Below are 15,694 nucleotides of genomic sequence, written 5' to 3'. Positions count from 1 at the left end.
GCTGAATTTCTACACAGAGAATAGTTCTGTACTGAATCCCACTTAGGGTCTGGAGTGGGTCAGTGGCCTAGTCACATGCCAAAAGAATGCATCTGATTTTAGCAATCTTGATGGCCACCTTCCTCAGAGTCCAATCAATTAACTATTTCATTTTCCTAAAATCATCAATACAAGTCTGATAATACTACACAGTCTGTTTCCTACCCATGGCATAAAGCTTAGGTTTTTTTCAGGGGAAAACCGAATTATGACACAGTGTAGGTAAAACAATGGGTTAATCAATATGAAGTCTAATTTTCACTTTTGGGACAAATACCAAAAGATGAAAAGCTGCCTTTGTCCTGAAAAAGCTCAAGTTATGAAGGGAGGTTATCAAGAAGCTTAGCTCCTTCATCCATCCACCAGAAGAAAGCTTATGACCTCCAGAAAGTTCTTTATCTAAAAGTTCAGGCTCTCTGCAGTTGGGCAGTGTGGATATACTCTGGTTAGGCTAAGGCAATGGATGCCTGAGAAAGAGAGGAGACTTATCTCCATCAGGAGTTGGTCCATCACCAGTTTCATTGACTGTGGTGCTGAGAGTTAATGAGATCACCTGGAAGTCAGCAGAAGGAAAAATTACTCATGCCCTGTCTCTCCTGGCTTTCTTCATAACTCTTTAATCAGGGAGAGCTGGAGGAAAAGGGCAGGCTCCCCAATTTCCTCGCCCATTGCCAGATGAAGGCATCTGAGTATAGAGCTCTGGGGATGTAAACCCATGAGCAGTAACAGGGAACAAGTCACTGACTCAAACTGAACTGGTCTATGGGATCTAACAGGGACACATGAGGTGCTGGTAGAAACTCAGGAATACTTGGCTTTCTGGGAATTAGCTGGTGATTGCCGAGTCAGTCTGCAGTAGAGCTGATCTTTCCCTACAAGATATAGTGCTTGAAATGAGTGGAGACAGGATTATGTCCTTCAGAAGTCACTGCAACAGAAGCTACTGATACTGCCCTGATGTTTACATAGGCTATCATTACTTGGTTGTACATAGTTACCATTTGCTGGTCCTGAATCACACACTCATAGGCTTGGAGAACTAGGGGATTGCCTAGAGCTCCAGGAGGGTAATACTAAGCTTCTGCTTCACAAGCAGAAGAGGGAGGTGCATCCCAAGCTGAGAGGGAGGTGCACACTCCGAAAGCCTGCCATCAGCATGGGTAGCAAGGAGGAAGGGGGAGAAGTAAATAAAAGGCGCACACATCATGCCAGAAAAATCTTGAATGATTGGGGCAAAAGGAGAATTCTCTTGCAGTTGCAATCAGTGTCTTTTCCCCAGCTGTCACAGCCCCACAATACAGCCCCACAAATTTAAGATGTTCTCCTGCTGGAGAGTGTGATAGAGGATGGTGGGGACATGGCCACTCATAGGAGAAGGAAGGTGAGAAAAATGGAAACAAGTTTCCTGTTTGTCGTCATGACCAGCCACACTCAGAATATCCTATTTCTCTTTGAAAGAGAAAGCAGAGGAGGAACTATGCACTGAGAAAGGGAAGCTACTTCTAGGAAACCAGCTTAAGAGGGTGAGAAGTGTCAAGCGTGATGGGTAAAAAAGGGTTACTACATAATTTGGAAAGTGTGTGTTAGTGAGCTTCTGGGGATTCTTCCTTAAAAGTGAGATTTTTTTTCGCATGTAAAAAAGTCCAGGTATTTTAGGGCTTGTCTACATGGGGAGTTATTCACGATTAGCTCTGTGCGTGGATGCTCTTATTCCACAATAAGATAATTCTAACATTCCTATTCTGGAACATAAGTGTCAACATATGGAGTTAATCTACTTTAAATTCATAGTTAATCCACTTTAAATTCACACTTTACCTTATTCTGGATTAATTTTCATGTGTAAATAAACCCTTAAATTTGGCATATAACTGTTCCAGCCTTCAAGCCAAATGTATTTTGGGCCACTGTCAAAGGCAATGTAACAAAAGAAAGTTGTGGGCATAATCTATTGAAGTATCCAAGTACCTGGAGGGAAGCTACCAGAAAACAGATTTTCTCCAAGTCTATCTGAAGAGCATGGAAAACAAAAAAGCCAAATAGGTGACAATCCTGAGCACCAAAGGGGCAGCCTCATAAATTCTATGCAAGATGAAGTTTAGCCTTATTCATCACATTTCAGAGTATGGGGGTGGGGCAGAGTGAATGTTGAGGTGGGGAAGAGGGTGTTAGTGGCAACTAAGGACATGGGAAATACCCGATGGAGGCTTGTCAGAGGACAGGGAGCCTCTGTAGGGCAGGGATGATGTTGAGGCTAGAAGGGTTGAGAGAAAAGGCAACTTGAACCTCTGAAAAGGGTCCCATTTAAAACTCTTATTCCTGGACAGAGCTTTGGGGCTGTCCACACCAAAGATTGCCAAAGTACAAAGGTTCAGAATCACAAGCAGTTGAGCAGGATGTCAGGAAAGGGAGTCTAGAATGGTGTCAGGGTTCTGGAATAGGTGAGTGCTGGACCTGGGTCATCTTCCTGGCTATTGCCCTGCAGCACGGGAGCATTTCCTGCACCAGAGATTGAGGAATCTGAGATGTCCGTAAAGGCAGGATTATGGGTAGGCAAAGAGTGGAGGATGGCTCTGACTGTTAGCTTTAAGTGAGCCTGAAAGAAGCCAGTTTGGGCAGGTGGATCCTCATACGAAGGAAATGATCTTGGTTGCTAGGAAGTAGGCTAGGCCCAGCTGCTTGAATGAGCCATGGAGGAAAAGCTGCACCATGGAATCAAAGTGGAAACACCAGAGAAGAGTTCCTGTGAAGCATGAGTGGCAAAGGCATGAGTTGTAACCCAACAACAGGGGGAAGATGGATGGGAGTATCAAAGATGCAATGCCTGAGCTGCTCATAGCTCCAAAGCAGCAGAAAAGTTGGCCTATAGCTACAGAATTGTAGGTGCTGGCAGGGATGTGAGGAGGGAGCAGAGTCCTCATCTCCCAGGAGCAAGCTGCAGTGGGGAGAGAGTATCAGACAGGCTGTTGGAGGCTGAAGGAGCTTCAGGGACAAAGACTGTTGATTACAAGTGAATTAGTTCAGAAATCTGAAGGATGGATTTAAGTGAGGGTTTTGCTGACTCTGGACAGTTTTTGGATTAGACCTTTTCAGTCACCCTTGCTCAGAGCATCTAGTACAGAAACAGAGTTTTCTATCTGCTACCCAGGTTCTTCTCCTTTTCTTCCTGAACCTCCTCTCTTTAGTGTTTAGACTTTTCTTTTTCTTTCTTAGAGCAAGAGAACTAAGTCAAATGCTTCATGTTTACAAGAAGGAGACGACAAAAGAAAACCGAAGAAATGTGGATGGGCTGTCATTTCTATACAGACCTTGTCAGCCCCTTTGCCTCCAGACTTCTTGGCAGGTGGAGCCATAATGCTGTCTGCTCTAACTGCCTCTGGTGGGACGACGGCAGAAATGGACTATTTGACAAAGAGTCATGTGCATTCAAAGCAGCACATCACCCAGGAAACGACACATTTTCATGACTCTGTTCTTGGAGTTTTTTGTAAAGATGCTAAAAGAGTTAAACAAACCCCAACAGAAGAAAACGAATGAAACACTACAGTTTCATCTCTTCATTTTACTGAACTAATCTTCTAGTGGAACTGGTTTCCCTCTAGCTACCTCTTTACTTTACAAACCCCTCAAGCTTTAATATTTCCAATACATTGGCATTTCAATTGAATTACCATGCTTAAATATTTTCAGCCACAAAGAAGAAATTATACAGCAGACAGTAAAGCATTGCTTTCAATTTCCAAACCAGAATTAATTGCTAGAAGCAATTCTTCTACATTAATACTTATGAAACCTATATTGTTGTAAAACATAGGAAGAGTATTCCTTTCTCAACACCAGCCAAATTACATTTCCATAAAAAAGTAAGTAGCTGCGGGCGTTCAGATAAGATGGTGGACTGTATCACACAAATATCTCTAAATGAACACATTTTATAACAAGAGCACCCTTTAAAATATAAAATTGTATACTCCTGAAGCTATCTTTTTTTGGACTACAAATGGTTATATGTTTTTTAATGCAACATAGTTATGTTAAGAAGTTCAAAATGTATGTTGGTACCTTTTGGCTTTTCTTCATGGGTTATTACAGCAAGGGGCTTGGTGAAAGTTTTCTTATTGTGCATCATGGCCAAGATCATATCAACATTGAGTGAGGTGCAGGCTTCGTCAGGAGGAATGCACTGTGGATGGAAACATGTGAGGTCAGGGATTCACTCAAAATAAAACACAATATCAGCCAGAGCAGCTGCACAGCTGCCTCATTATCAGTGTTTGCTCAGTATTGTTTACTAAAGAGAAACAGGAGATCTGAACGTTATCAACCCCTCCCAAAAACAGTCTACGTAATATACTGGCAAAGAAAACTTATTCTCAGCTAGAATGTCCAGATGTCCCGATATTAGGGGCTTTGCCTTATATAGGACCCTATTACTCTCCCTATTCCTGCCCCCCCCCCCCAGCCCGATTTTTCACACTTGCTGTCTGGTCACCCTATTCTCAGCTGCATCTTAAGATATAAACTTGCTTTAGTGCTAAATTACTTAAAACTCTATGGAAGTTTTACTATTGAATTGTTGCTGTAATAGTTGCATATTAGGATATCAAAGGCTGATGTTAATTACACAGAGGGTCAATATCTTCAAAGAGCTCTCACCTCAGTTTCCAAAACTACCTTCACTTGTCACAGCTAACTTTTGTACTTATTGAGTAATTAATTGATTTTTCATATACAAATGCTGTGTGTATATGCAAATCCAGGCTTCTATACAAAAATTTGGACACACAGATTTACAACCACAAAAATAAGGGTCCACTTTTGAAAATCCAAGGGCCAGTTCTGTAGCTCACTAGTGCATATATAGCACAATAACGTATCAGTCTTTTCTTATGTTAAAGAACTACTAAAAATAACTCAAATTTTAGAAGTTTACCTAACAGTTCATTTTTTTACAAAAAGATGTATTTTTTGTTATATACTATTTTTAAAGTAATAGTTTGGGCAGCAGTCTCTACAATAATCAAACAGGAAATGTTAATTCTACTTAAATATATTGGAGTGATCATTCAATACAGAGCATTTACTATAAATACAAAAAAGTAACCACACTGAAATCTGGAAAACAAATGCTAACATTTACTTATTTCCCATCAAAGTCCTCCTGAGATGGTCCAACCTTACAGGTCACATATGGATGTTCAAAAACAATTACAATATTATCTCAGCAGGCTCTGGAAAATTAATGTTAATTTTGTTTATCCTATTGCTGTGTGATCTGAATAGAACAGATAAATCTGGACCACTCCCTTAATGAAAAGCAATCTCTGTTTACCACATGTAACCACTTACTGACATTTTAAAGTGGAAAATGTAGACCATGTGATCAAGATTCAGCATAGCTCTGAATAAAAAGAACTTATAAAAATTATCAGGTCCACTGATAAAATGTTAATTACACTAATCTAAGTCTATAGAATCTTCAAATAGAAAAATCAATCTCAGGAACTACTATGATCTGAACTTGTTTATCTTGTAAACAGTCTCATTTTTTAATCTAAATCTGAAAGCTTAAGGAAATTAAACTACTGACCTTCGGCAGTCCTTGAGTGTCTTTTTCTTTATTTGTACACAAAGTCAGCTCACAATGAAGAAAGAGCAATGAGATGTTGAATATAGGTTTAAACACAAAGCTAAACCTCTTTTTGTCCATCTGTGCATGTGGTATAGGAAAGTTCACCTTCTGGACATTGTAGAATTTAACAGATTCATCTTTAGGACAAATGTTTTCTATGATGGTGTAATCAGATATCATATCAGGGTTTGAATATGGTGAAACAAAACATGTTTGGATTGCAAAGCCCAGGGCTCTGTCAGCTTTCGTCACAGAAACCTGCATATGAAAAACAATTTATTAAAAACTTAGCAGTGGCATTTTTGTTAGCAGCATTCACATTTTGGATGATTATGGGGTTTTCAGATGCCAGTTCCAATCAAATATTTCAAACCTAAATTGTGAGGATGTACGGTCTAGTATATACTTAAAGGACAGACGACAAGTTTTGTGGGTTCAAATCCAACTTAGCCATTGTCTTGGCATGTGATTTTTTTTTTTTTGGAGGGTCAACCCTCCCTGTATTTCAGCCAACTCACCTGAAATATCCAGTGAAAAAACAGGCCCACTCAGTAGAATGAATGCTAGATCGGAACTGAGTTTTTGGGAAAGGGGAGGGCACTAACACCACTCTCCCAATAAGTTTACAAACCATAGTAGAAGGCTATGGGAGCTGATTACAAGTTCCCCCCTGTTGTATCTGCATTAATCTTCACTTAAATATAAATGAGAGCATCCATAAGAGGTGGGGTGGAGGGTGGTCATGCTCTTGGTTGATTTCCCTTAGTAACTTTCCTAGGAGAACCTGGGTAGACGCTTCCTCAGGGAGATCCAAACAAGCTAGGTGAATGCGTAACACTGCAGCAAATGAAATTTGGTGTTGAGAAATGCAAAATACACCCTTCTGCAGCAGATAAGACGCTCAGAGTGTGAAGTGGCCCATTCATCTGATGGATATTCTTAAATTAAAAAGTACACTTCAAGGTGATAAATGAAGCCAGTAACAATACCTCTTAGATGTGATAACTGTTCTGCTCTTAACAATGGATGTTCTCACTTGCTCCTGAGTTCCTAGATGTCTGTATAATTTACGGAGCATGCCCATTCTTAATCCCTCCCCCCAGGTCCCAGTGGTATATACCTGCTGAAAGGACTGAGCATGCCTGTTCCCAGAGCCTGGTACAGATTCAGCAATGAAGTGAGCACAGTAATTAGAAATAAAAAGCAATACGTATATAACAGATGGGGAGAACAGTACAAGCAACATGAATTAGAAGTTATGAAGTGCAGAAAATTGATAACGGACACAAAAGATATGAGGGGAAAGTCCATAGCTGGCAGCGCTTAGCATAATAATGAGTTTCTAAAATATATGTTATGAACTAAAGAAATGCCAGCAGTAGTATAGCCCCATTACCAGATGTAGATGGTAACACTTAATGATGAAGACAGACAAAAGTGTGTAACAAATATTTCTGTATTTGGAAAGAAGCAGGATGATGCACTTGTATCAGATGAGGATGATGAACAATTTTCTAGTCCATTAGAACTAAAGAGGATGTTAAACAACATCTTATAGGACCAAACCTTTTAAAATCTGTAGTCCCAGATCACTTGCACCCAAGAGTCCAAAAAGATTTGGCCGAGGAGATTTCTGGCTCTCTGATGTTAATTTTTAAAAAATCTTGGAACATTGGGGAAAATACTAGAGGACTGGAGGAGTGCTAGTGCTATGCCAATATTCAAAAAGGGCAAGTGGGATGACCTGGGTAACTATAGGTCAGTAAGCCTGAGGTCAATCCTGGGCAAAATAATGGAAAAGCTGATACAGGACTGGATCAATAAAGAATTAAAAGATGGGAATATAATTAATGCCAATCAACATGGTTTTATGGAAAACCAATCTTATCAAAGAATGAAATCACATTTTTTGACAAGTTATTATGTTTGGTTGATAAAGGTAACTGCATAGATGCAACAGACTTAGACTTTAGTAAGGTGTTTAACTTGGTACCACATGACATTCTGATTAAAATTAGCACAATACAATATCGATAAAGCACACATTAAATGCATTAAGAACTGGATGACAGATCTCAAAGTAGATGTCAGTGAGCGAATCCTCATCATATGTTTCTAGTGGGGATCCATAGGAGTTGGTTCTGGGTTTGATATTATTCAACATCTTTATCAATGATGTGAAAGTAAATATCAAATCTGTGGGTGACAAAAAGATTGGCGGAGTGGTAAATTATGGTGATGACAGAACACTCATGTAGAATGATCTGGATCCACTGGTAAGCTGGGCCCATTCAAACAAAATGCATTTTAATACATCCAAATGCAAAGTTATACATCTAGGAACAAGGAATGCAGGCCATACCTACAGAAGGGGGTGGGAGGAGCGGGGACGACTGTATCCTGGAAAACAGTGACTCGGAAGGGATTTGGGAATCCTAGTAGACAAACAACTCAACAGCTCCAGTATGATGCTGTGGCAAGAAGGGCTGGTGCAATCCTTAGATGTATAAATGGGGGAGTAATGCAAAGGAGTAGGGAGGTAATTTTACCTATCTGGATGGCACTGGTGAGACTGATGCTGAGGGGCTGCGTCCAATTCTGGTGTTCACATTTTAAAAAGGATACTGAGAAACTGGAGAGAGTGCAGAGAAGAGCCACAAAAATGATTGGAAGGTTGGAGAAAATCCCTTAACATGAGAGATAGAGCTCAATCTGTTTAGTGTATCAAAAAGAACGAGAGGTGATTGATTATAAAATACCTCAACAGGGAGAAAATACCAGATAGTAGAGGGGTCTTTCATCTAGTGGAGAAAGGCATAAAAAGAACCAATGGAAGCTGAAGGCAGCTAATGTCAAATTAAAAGTGAGGCACGGGTTTTTTGGTTTTTACAGTGAGGATGATTAACCAGTGGAACAAACTTTCAAAGGAGGTAGTGGATTCTCCATCTCTTGATGTCTTCAGATCAAAACTGGATCCTTTTTTGGAAGATATGCTTTAGCCAAACTCAAGTTGTTAGGCCCAATACAGGGGTAACTGGGTGAAGTTTAATGGCCTGTAATATACAGGAGACCAGACTAGATGATCTAATGGCTCCTTCTTGCCTTAAGCACTATGAATTATAACATTCTGAATTTCATCCAGTAACCAAGTGATTTTAGAAGAAAAGTAGGTGAGCAAGGATGAGCAAAAAGTCACCACATAAGAAAAGAGATAAACAAGATCTACACAGACAGCATGTGAGATGATTACAGAATTAACATATTGATAAGAAAAACCAAAGCAGAGATAAAGGAAAAATGCACAAGTGATTACAATAAAGAAAACAATTCTTCTAGAAACAGAATCTACACAGGAGAGACAAGTACCAGGTCCTTAGAGATTATGCATGAGTAATTTATTGACGAAAGAGATGGACTTTTTCCAAACAAACACTATACAATGTTTTTTCTATCAGCGGAGGATGGAGGAACAAATGCCTGAAACAGATACTAATTTTCCACTGTGCAGAAAGGAGAAACAGAGAAAAACACATCAAGCTCATCCCAGGACAGGTGATAAAGAAATTAGAGTATGTGTTTGAAGAAATAACTCCAAGACCAGACAAATCCAGAGCCAGAGGGACGCATCCCAGAATGCCAAAGGAAGTTGACAATCTTTGTCCAAGTAAAAAACTAATACCTTTTACTTTAAAAAAAACGTAACTAATGTTGATCTATTTTAACCTTGCTTCAATTTCTTTTGGTGTATTTTTCACAACAGAATTGTAAAGTATTTGAAAGAAAGTAATTTTTATAGGTAGAGGACTAACAGGCAACTAAACATTTACAGAAGCACATAAAATGAACTGTTACACTAACTGAAAGTACTAAAAATCATATTTGAATATTGTTCCCAAATGTGTTTGTTAAATATCACTGGCAATTGCTGCTAGAAAGATGTACTTCTGTTTAAAGAAGGTTTGCTTATATAGTGGACCTTATTTTCTAAGGTCTTCTAAGTACATGGGCAAGCTCCTGTGATATTCTCTTGTCATTCTACTTAGTTGGTATCTTACTAACAAAGATGCATATCCAATATAAAGGTTTTCACAGCATATGTTAACCACTGAATAAAAACAATAATTTCTTATAAAAGAGGAAGTTTGACACCTGTTTGGTATACCAAAATGTGACTGGAAGTGGCTTAAAGGTGAGATGGAGTTATGATGACACTGTTAGACCCTTTCCTCCACCATGTAACCTGTGGGGGGAAGGGGAAGCTATAACTGTTTTGTACATAGCTTCACCTGGGAAATGTAGCTAAGCCATATTTTTGTATAAAATGAACTCATTCCTCACTGACAACTCTTTGTACCAGTGTTTGTAATTATCCAATAAAGGTCTGTAAGAGCTAAGAGACCAGATTCAAATACTGTCCCATACTGCATATCTGATCAGAATGACAGACTTCTTTTAGTTAGATTTACCCATTTTGAGAGGATTTTTTGGTCTTCATCACTAAGTATTATCTTATTAACCTACGATGTCCCTTTTGTGAAACCACAGAAGTACACATCTGTCTGAGAGAGGCAATCACACAATGCCAGTTTACTGCAGGCAAGCACAAACTTGGCTAAATTTACATGGCTTTGCGGAACATTTTGGCTAATCTGAAAGCCTTTCAAAGTTTGTTACCTCAACGTAAATCTGTCCATTCTCAGCAACAGAGAAGAGTCCTTGTGAGGGAGCAAGGAAGAGGTCTGTTTTATAAAGCTCCATGTTGAAGGTCACATTGCTGATAGGGGGTTCAGGAGGCGCAGGATTAAGTGAGCGTTTGCCACCCTCTGCCTGGTGGAGTGTGCAGTTAAACTAAAACAAACGAAACACAAATAAATCCCAGAACTTTTGCCCCATGCAACCCTCCAGTAGGGTCATATGGGATGGAAATGAGAACAGAATTAGGCCATAGCTAAAAACTTTAATTTCAATATAAATATAAGGTATTACATACCACAACTATTTCAGGCCTGCTTGGAAAGGTAACATCTGCTTCATCAGTGTCTCCTGGAAATCCATTATCACCCGATTCCACATCTTCATCATCAATTCCCCAACCACTACTTTCCACTGGTGATGACAGCTGAATAACAATCTACATAAAGGAAGTGGGAAGTAGAAACTGAACACTTTCTTACAAAGGTGATTGTGACTCCCTTTTCATGTTAATTGTTTCTTCCTTTCTTCAGAACATGAAGACCAAGAAGTTGTGACAGCCATCCCTGCAGCCCAGCACTAAGCTTTTAAAGTATGTATACTATATATGCGGAATAACCTTCAGTTTGTTCCCAGATGTCAAAACCAGTAGAGCCATAAAACTGCTCTCTATGTTGGAAAAGCAGCCTGGGTATTGGTATGTAAATGAGCATACCAGCAGTCCAACTCTGCTTCTGGAATTTCTGTATCCAACACTGCTAAAAGAAGCGGTTCTCTGAAATGGATTAACATACCTTCCAACATTCAATAACTGACTCCTGGAAAAATCACAAAAAGTTCTAGCGGTTAACAGGATTTTCTCCTGTAAAATCTCTGTATCCCCCCACCCTCCTCTTTATTTATTTAATATTAAAGGCATAAGCCAGAAAACTTGCTATCCCATTTCACACTTCTCTCTTCTCTGGACCCCTACCTGACCCCTCTTTTCCCCTCTTCCACTCTGTTTTTTCTCTTTCCTCTGAGACACCTTCTCTTTGGTGCTCCACTCATCCTCTGTCTGCTTTTCTCTCTCTCTCTAACCTTCACCACTAAGCTTCTGTGTTTCCCCATCTGCTCCTTCATTGCTCTTTTGCTTCTCTCATAACTTCAGCTTTGTTTTCTCAGATATAGCACAACTTCTAACAAGTGCCATTTTCTTCTGAATTGTTTGGACACCTCACCCTTTCTGCAGACTGCTGAATCACCTTTCAGTGGGAATTCTCCCAAACCCTTGGAAGCTCGGGATATTGTACAGTAACGTGGAGCTCCAAATCAGTTTTTTTACTGAGAGGTGCTCAGATCAGTTTTAGTTTGACCCACTCTACAGACTGGGTCCAGACACAAAGTTTATATTGAGATGTGTATTTTCCACAGTTTTGGGGTGTTTAGGTTCAAGTTTTTGGTTTGGGCCCATCTCTAAGTCAAGAGCTATTTTGTCTTGCCAGTACAGAATAGTTTTACCCAGGCTAGGTCTGATCAAGTGGCTGTAGCTATCCTTGGGTTTCCTTTATTTGCCAGGGATACTGCAATGTGCTCAAAACTCCCAAAAGAGTAAAACACATCAGTGCTTGTTGGCCTGGCCTGGCCAATATCCATTCAAGTTCACAGCGCAACTGCTGTGCAAATTCTGGTAGTAGAAAGCCTAGAAGCAAAGTGGGATTCTTTCTGTGGTCACTTACCTATCCGTATCCAGATTACATTCCAAGCATGCAGCTGTATGAGAATTCTGAAACCAATTTTCAAACTGGGGGGCCTATCTTGGGTGTTCAGATCAGCACTTAGCTATCTGTGCCCATTCAAGTAGTTGTTTGGGTACCCAAATTGGGGAAGTGAATTCTGTACTTGGATTCAAACTTGAAGTCAAGGCCTGTCTTGCACACAAATAGATGAGAACTGAATATTTATTTTAAAACACATACTTGTAATGAGGCTAATGCTCATGTGAAAAGTAATAAGTGACAACAGCATACAATACTGCCTTCCTGTATCCAGAGAATAAACACACTTGAAAGCACATTTGAGGAGCTTATTGGTAGAGTCCACCAGCCTTTCATTGTGGAAGAGCTGGGTTCCGGTATTACGTTAGTGGACACAGGTGAAAGTGTGTGTTTTAGTGGGCACTTGTTCCATTGTAAAACAGCACTACACAATTCGCCATGACCAGCAGTCTGTGCTCAGGAAAAGCCCAGGCCTTCACTGAATGGCAAAAGAGCAAGATAGAAGCCTGCACAGATTGGACCACTCCCCTCAATTTCAGCAGCATTATTCATTCAAAATTATAAAAGAAAAATGTTACCTACAGGAATTTTAATTTATGTAAATTTATATTTTCTTTTGTGATCATACATTTTTGTTGCTATACCAGCTCAGGGCTAACTTGTGCCAGTAGCGTGGGGTACTGCAGAGTCGCCCTGCGGGAGCTCAAGGAAGACTTGTGCTTCCCTCTCCAAGCAGCATGGTGCATGAAGGAAGGCTGCATCATCTTTTGGAAGAGTATAGCTAGTTCCCCACAGTGCACTTGGCTTGCTCCAATGCCTAGTGCGGAAGAGGGGAACACACACCCATCTCCTCCCACTCTCTTTGGGATGTCATGTGCACCCAGCAGCACACTGAGGGAGCAGCCTTGCACTTTCCTAAGTACATGGACTGTAACTGTGACTGGCCCTAGACTGGGCATGAAAAGAGTGAGAAGGAGGCACACCTCCTGAATACTCATACTAGGGCCAGTCACAATTTGGTCTTTATAGCCTTATTGTGCCATAACACACAGCAAAGAAAAACATCTCTCCTTATAAAATACTCACAGAGTTAAAATAAACTATGTTATCCAAGGCATAGCCTATCTGTTGAGTCCCACAGCTGTGCAATGAAGATTCCAAAATGAAATGGGTACCATTCATCTTCGCTTTACAGGCAGGATCTAGTAGTGAGAGTTCTGTCCCTGTGTAACCATTAGCCTAAACAATGACATTGCATAAGTGGCTGAAACCTCGGTGAAAATACATTTGCATGAGATACATACAAGTTATACTCTTATTTTAAGCAGAGCTTAATATATTTTTGCATGACTGTTAATAAGATTGCCATTGAACTGCATGTCCTGTGACATTTACTACAAAATACTGCCACACAATGACATTAGTTGTTGGAACAACAGAAGGGACAAGCATCACATGGAGTAAAAAAAGAAAAAAAAAAACCCTACATTTTCATTGTTTGTCCAAAGCTGAACTTTAAAAAAAAAAAAAAAAGTCTTATTCTGTACAAGACTTCCATCCACAATGCAAATTATTCCTCCCTAAGGCACAAACAACCTCTGTGTAGAAGGTGAGGGGTAGGAGAGCTGTAGATGGCATTTTTTTTTAGGGATCATAGTGGATGTCCATCACAGTCCCAATCTATAGTCTCTGGCATCCACCAATTGCCTCTTCACATTTCCAGTCATGAAGAGCCTGTAGAACCACCTGTCTACAAATTCTGGGACAGGCCAGAACGCAGAATTGGGGGAAAGAATTTTTGCCATATGTTTCCCCTTCAATCTGTGGGTTATCTGGCATGTGGCTATAGGTAATGGCTGGCCAGGATCTGACCTTCTGTAAAGTGTTTCACAGTCTGGGATTAAGAGAGCAGACTAACCTGCAGCGAGTCTTTTTCTACGGCAACAGTCATCATTTTGTCATCACATTTTACTGAGAGGGCTACATCAATGCTTCCCTGAACCTCTTCAGGTTCTTCAGATTTTTGAAGCAGTTGCTCATAGAAACGACTCATTATTGTGTCTACTGTATCCCTTGATAAGGAGATTCCTTCTCCCATCTTATCATGCCTTCCTCTGTTAATGTGAAAAGGAAAACCCAGGCCGTCGCTTAATGTGGGCTCCTTCAGAGCAGGCAGAGGGTTAGTACCTAGCAGTTCGGTCAGCTCTGGGGGAAGAAAAGGGTGGTCTTCGTCTTTCATCTCTTCTAGAAACAGAAAAGAGTAAATCAAATTATTATCATAGAAGATTAGGGTTGGAAGAGACCTCAGGAGGTCATCTAGTCCAACCCCCTGCTCAAAGCAGGGCCAACCCCAACTAAATCCCAGCCCCAACTAAACCCCAGCCAGGGCTATGTCAAGCCGGGCCTTAAAAACTTCTGAGGATGGAGATTTCACCACTTCCCCAGGTATCCCATTCCAGTGCTTCACCACTCTCCTAGTGAAACAGTTTTTCCTAATATCCAACCTAGACCTCTCCCACTGCAACTTGAGACCATTGCTCCTTGTTCTGTCATCTGCGACCACTGAGAACAGCCTAGCTCCATCCTATTCGGAACTCCCCTTCAGGTAGTTGAAGGCTGCTATCAAATCCCCCCTCACTCTTCTCTTCTGGAGACTAAATAAGCCGAATTCCCTCAGCCTCTCCTTGTAAGTCATGTGCCCCAGCTCCCTAATAATTTTCGTTGCCCTCTGCTAGGACTCTCTCTAATTTGTCCACATCCTTTCTGTAGTGGGGAGTCCAAAACTGGACTCAATACTCCAGATGTAGCCTCACCAGTGCCGAATAGAGGGGAATAATCACTTCCCTCGATCTGCTGGCAATGCTCCTACTAATGCAGTCCAATATGCCATTAGCCTTCTTGGCAACAAAGGCAAAAAAATCCCCAAGTCCTTTTCTGCAGAACTGCTGCTTAGCCAGTTGGTCCCCAGCCAGTAGCAATGAATGGGATTCTTCCATCCTAAGTGCAGGACTCTGCACTTGTCCTTGTTGAACCTCAAATTTCTTTTAGCCCAATCCTTCAATTTGTCTAGGTCACACCGGACCATATCACTACCCTCTGGCGTATCTACCTCTCCCCCCAGCTTAGCGTCATCCGAAAATTGTATTGTATTGTATCCCTTTCATCATGTTCTTTATAATTTGAACATTTCCTACCTAAATGTGAATGCTAATTAATGAAACCACTGTGATGATATCTAACAGGTCACTAGTTCTCTGACGCTGGCAGACCATCTCAGATTAGAGCAATAGGGCAATTCACTTGTGTATGAATACCAAAGAAATGCTAAAAGGTCATAGTGTGTTCAAACCAATTCACTTGCTAGTATAGATCAAAAGGAAATACTAATGTTATTGTATCCTCTTGTCTATTTCCTGTGCTTGCTATCCTTGTACTTAATTAACCCTAAAACAATAATGTGTGTTAATTTTTACATGTAAATTTACTTGACCTGTAAAACTACATGAAAACTAATGAAGGATTGTTTCTGGCTATTACATTGTCTTTACATTATATTTACCCATTGGAGACTGGA

The 15,694-nt window shown here is 40.5% G+C and overlaps 1 protein-coding gene across 6 annotated transcripts in view; it reads right to left on the bottom strand.

The window, feature by feature from the left end:
- The window catches only part of TGFBR3 (transforming growth factor beta receptor 3), a 180,595-nt gene that overhangs the window by 18,295 nt on the left and 146,606 nt on the right, over window positions 1-15,694 (bottom strand). For 5 of the 6 annotated variants that reach the window (XM_048861633.2, XM_048861631.2, XM_048861628.2 and 2 more), the window contains 6 exons: window positions 14,039-14,364; window positions 13,207-13,359; window positions 10,662-10,802; window positions 10,346-10,519; window positions 5,630-5,929; window positions 4,102-4,222 (listed from right to left, as the gene is read on the bottom strand). In XM_048861633.2, the coding sequence (XP_048717590.1) occupies window positions 4,102-4,222; window positions 5,630-5,929; window positions 10,346-10,519; window positions 10,662-10,802; window positions 13,207-13,359; window positions 14,039-14,364 (1,215 nt within the window). The remainder of the gene's footprint in view (window positions 1-4,101; window positions 4,223-5,629; window positions 5,930-10,345; window positions 10,520-10,661; window positions 10,803-13,206; window positions 13,360-14,038; window positions 14,365-15,694) is intronic. The other variant, XM_048861630.2, reaches the window with a different exon arrangement.

This window comes from Caretta caretta, chromosome 8 (genome assembly GCF_965140235.1).
Source record: "Caretta caretta isolate rCarCar2 chromosome 8, rCarCar1.hap1, whole genome shotgun sequence".
Lineage (NCBI taxonomy): Eukaryota > Metazoa > Chordata > Testudines > Cheloniidae > Caretta > Caretta caretta.
This window is presented reverse-complemented; position numbering and strand designations above follow the sequence as displayed.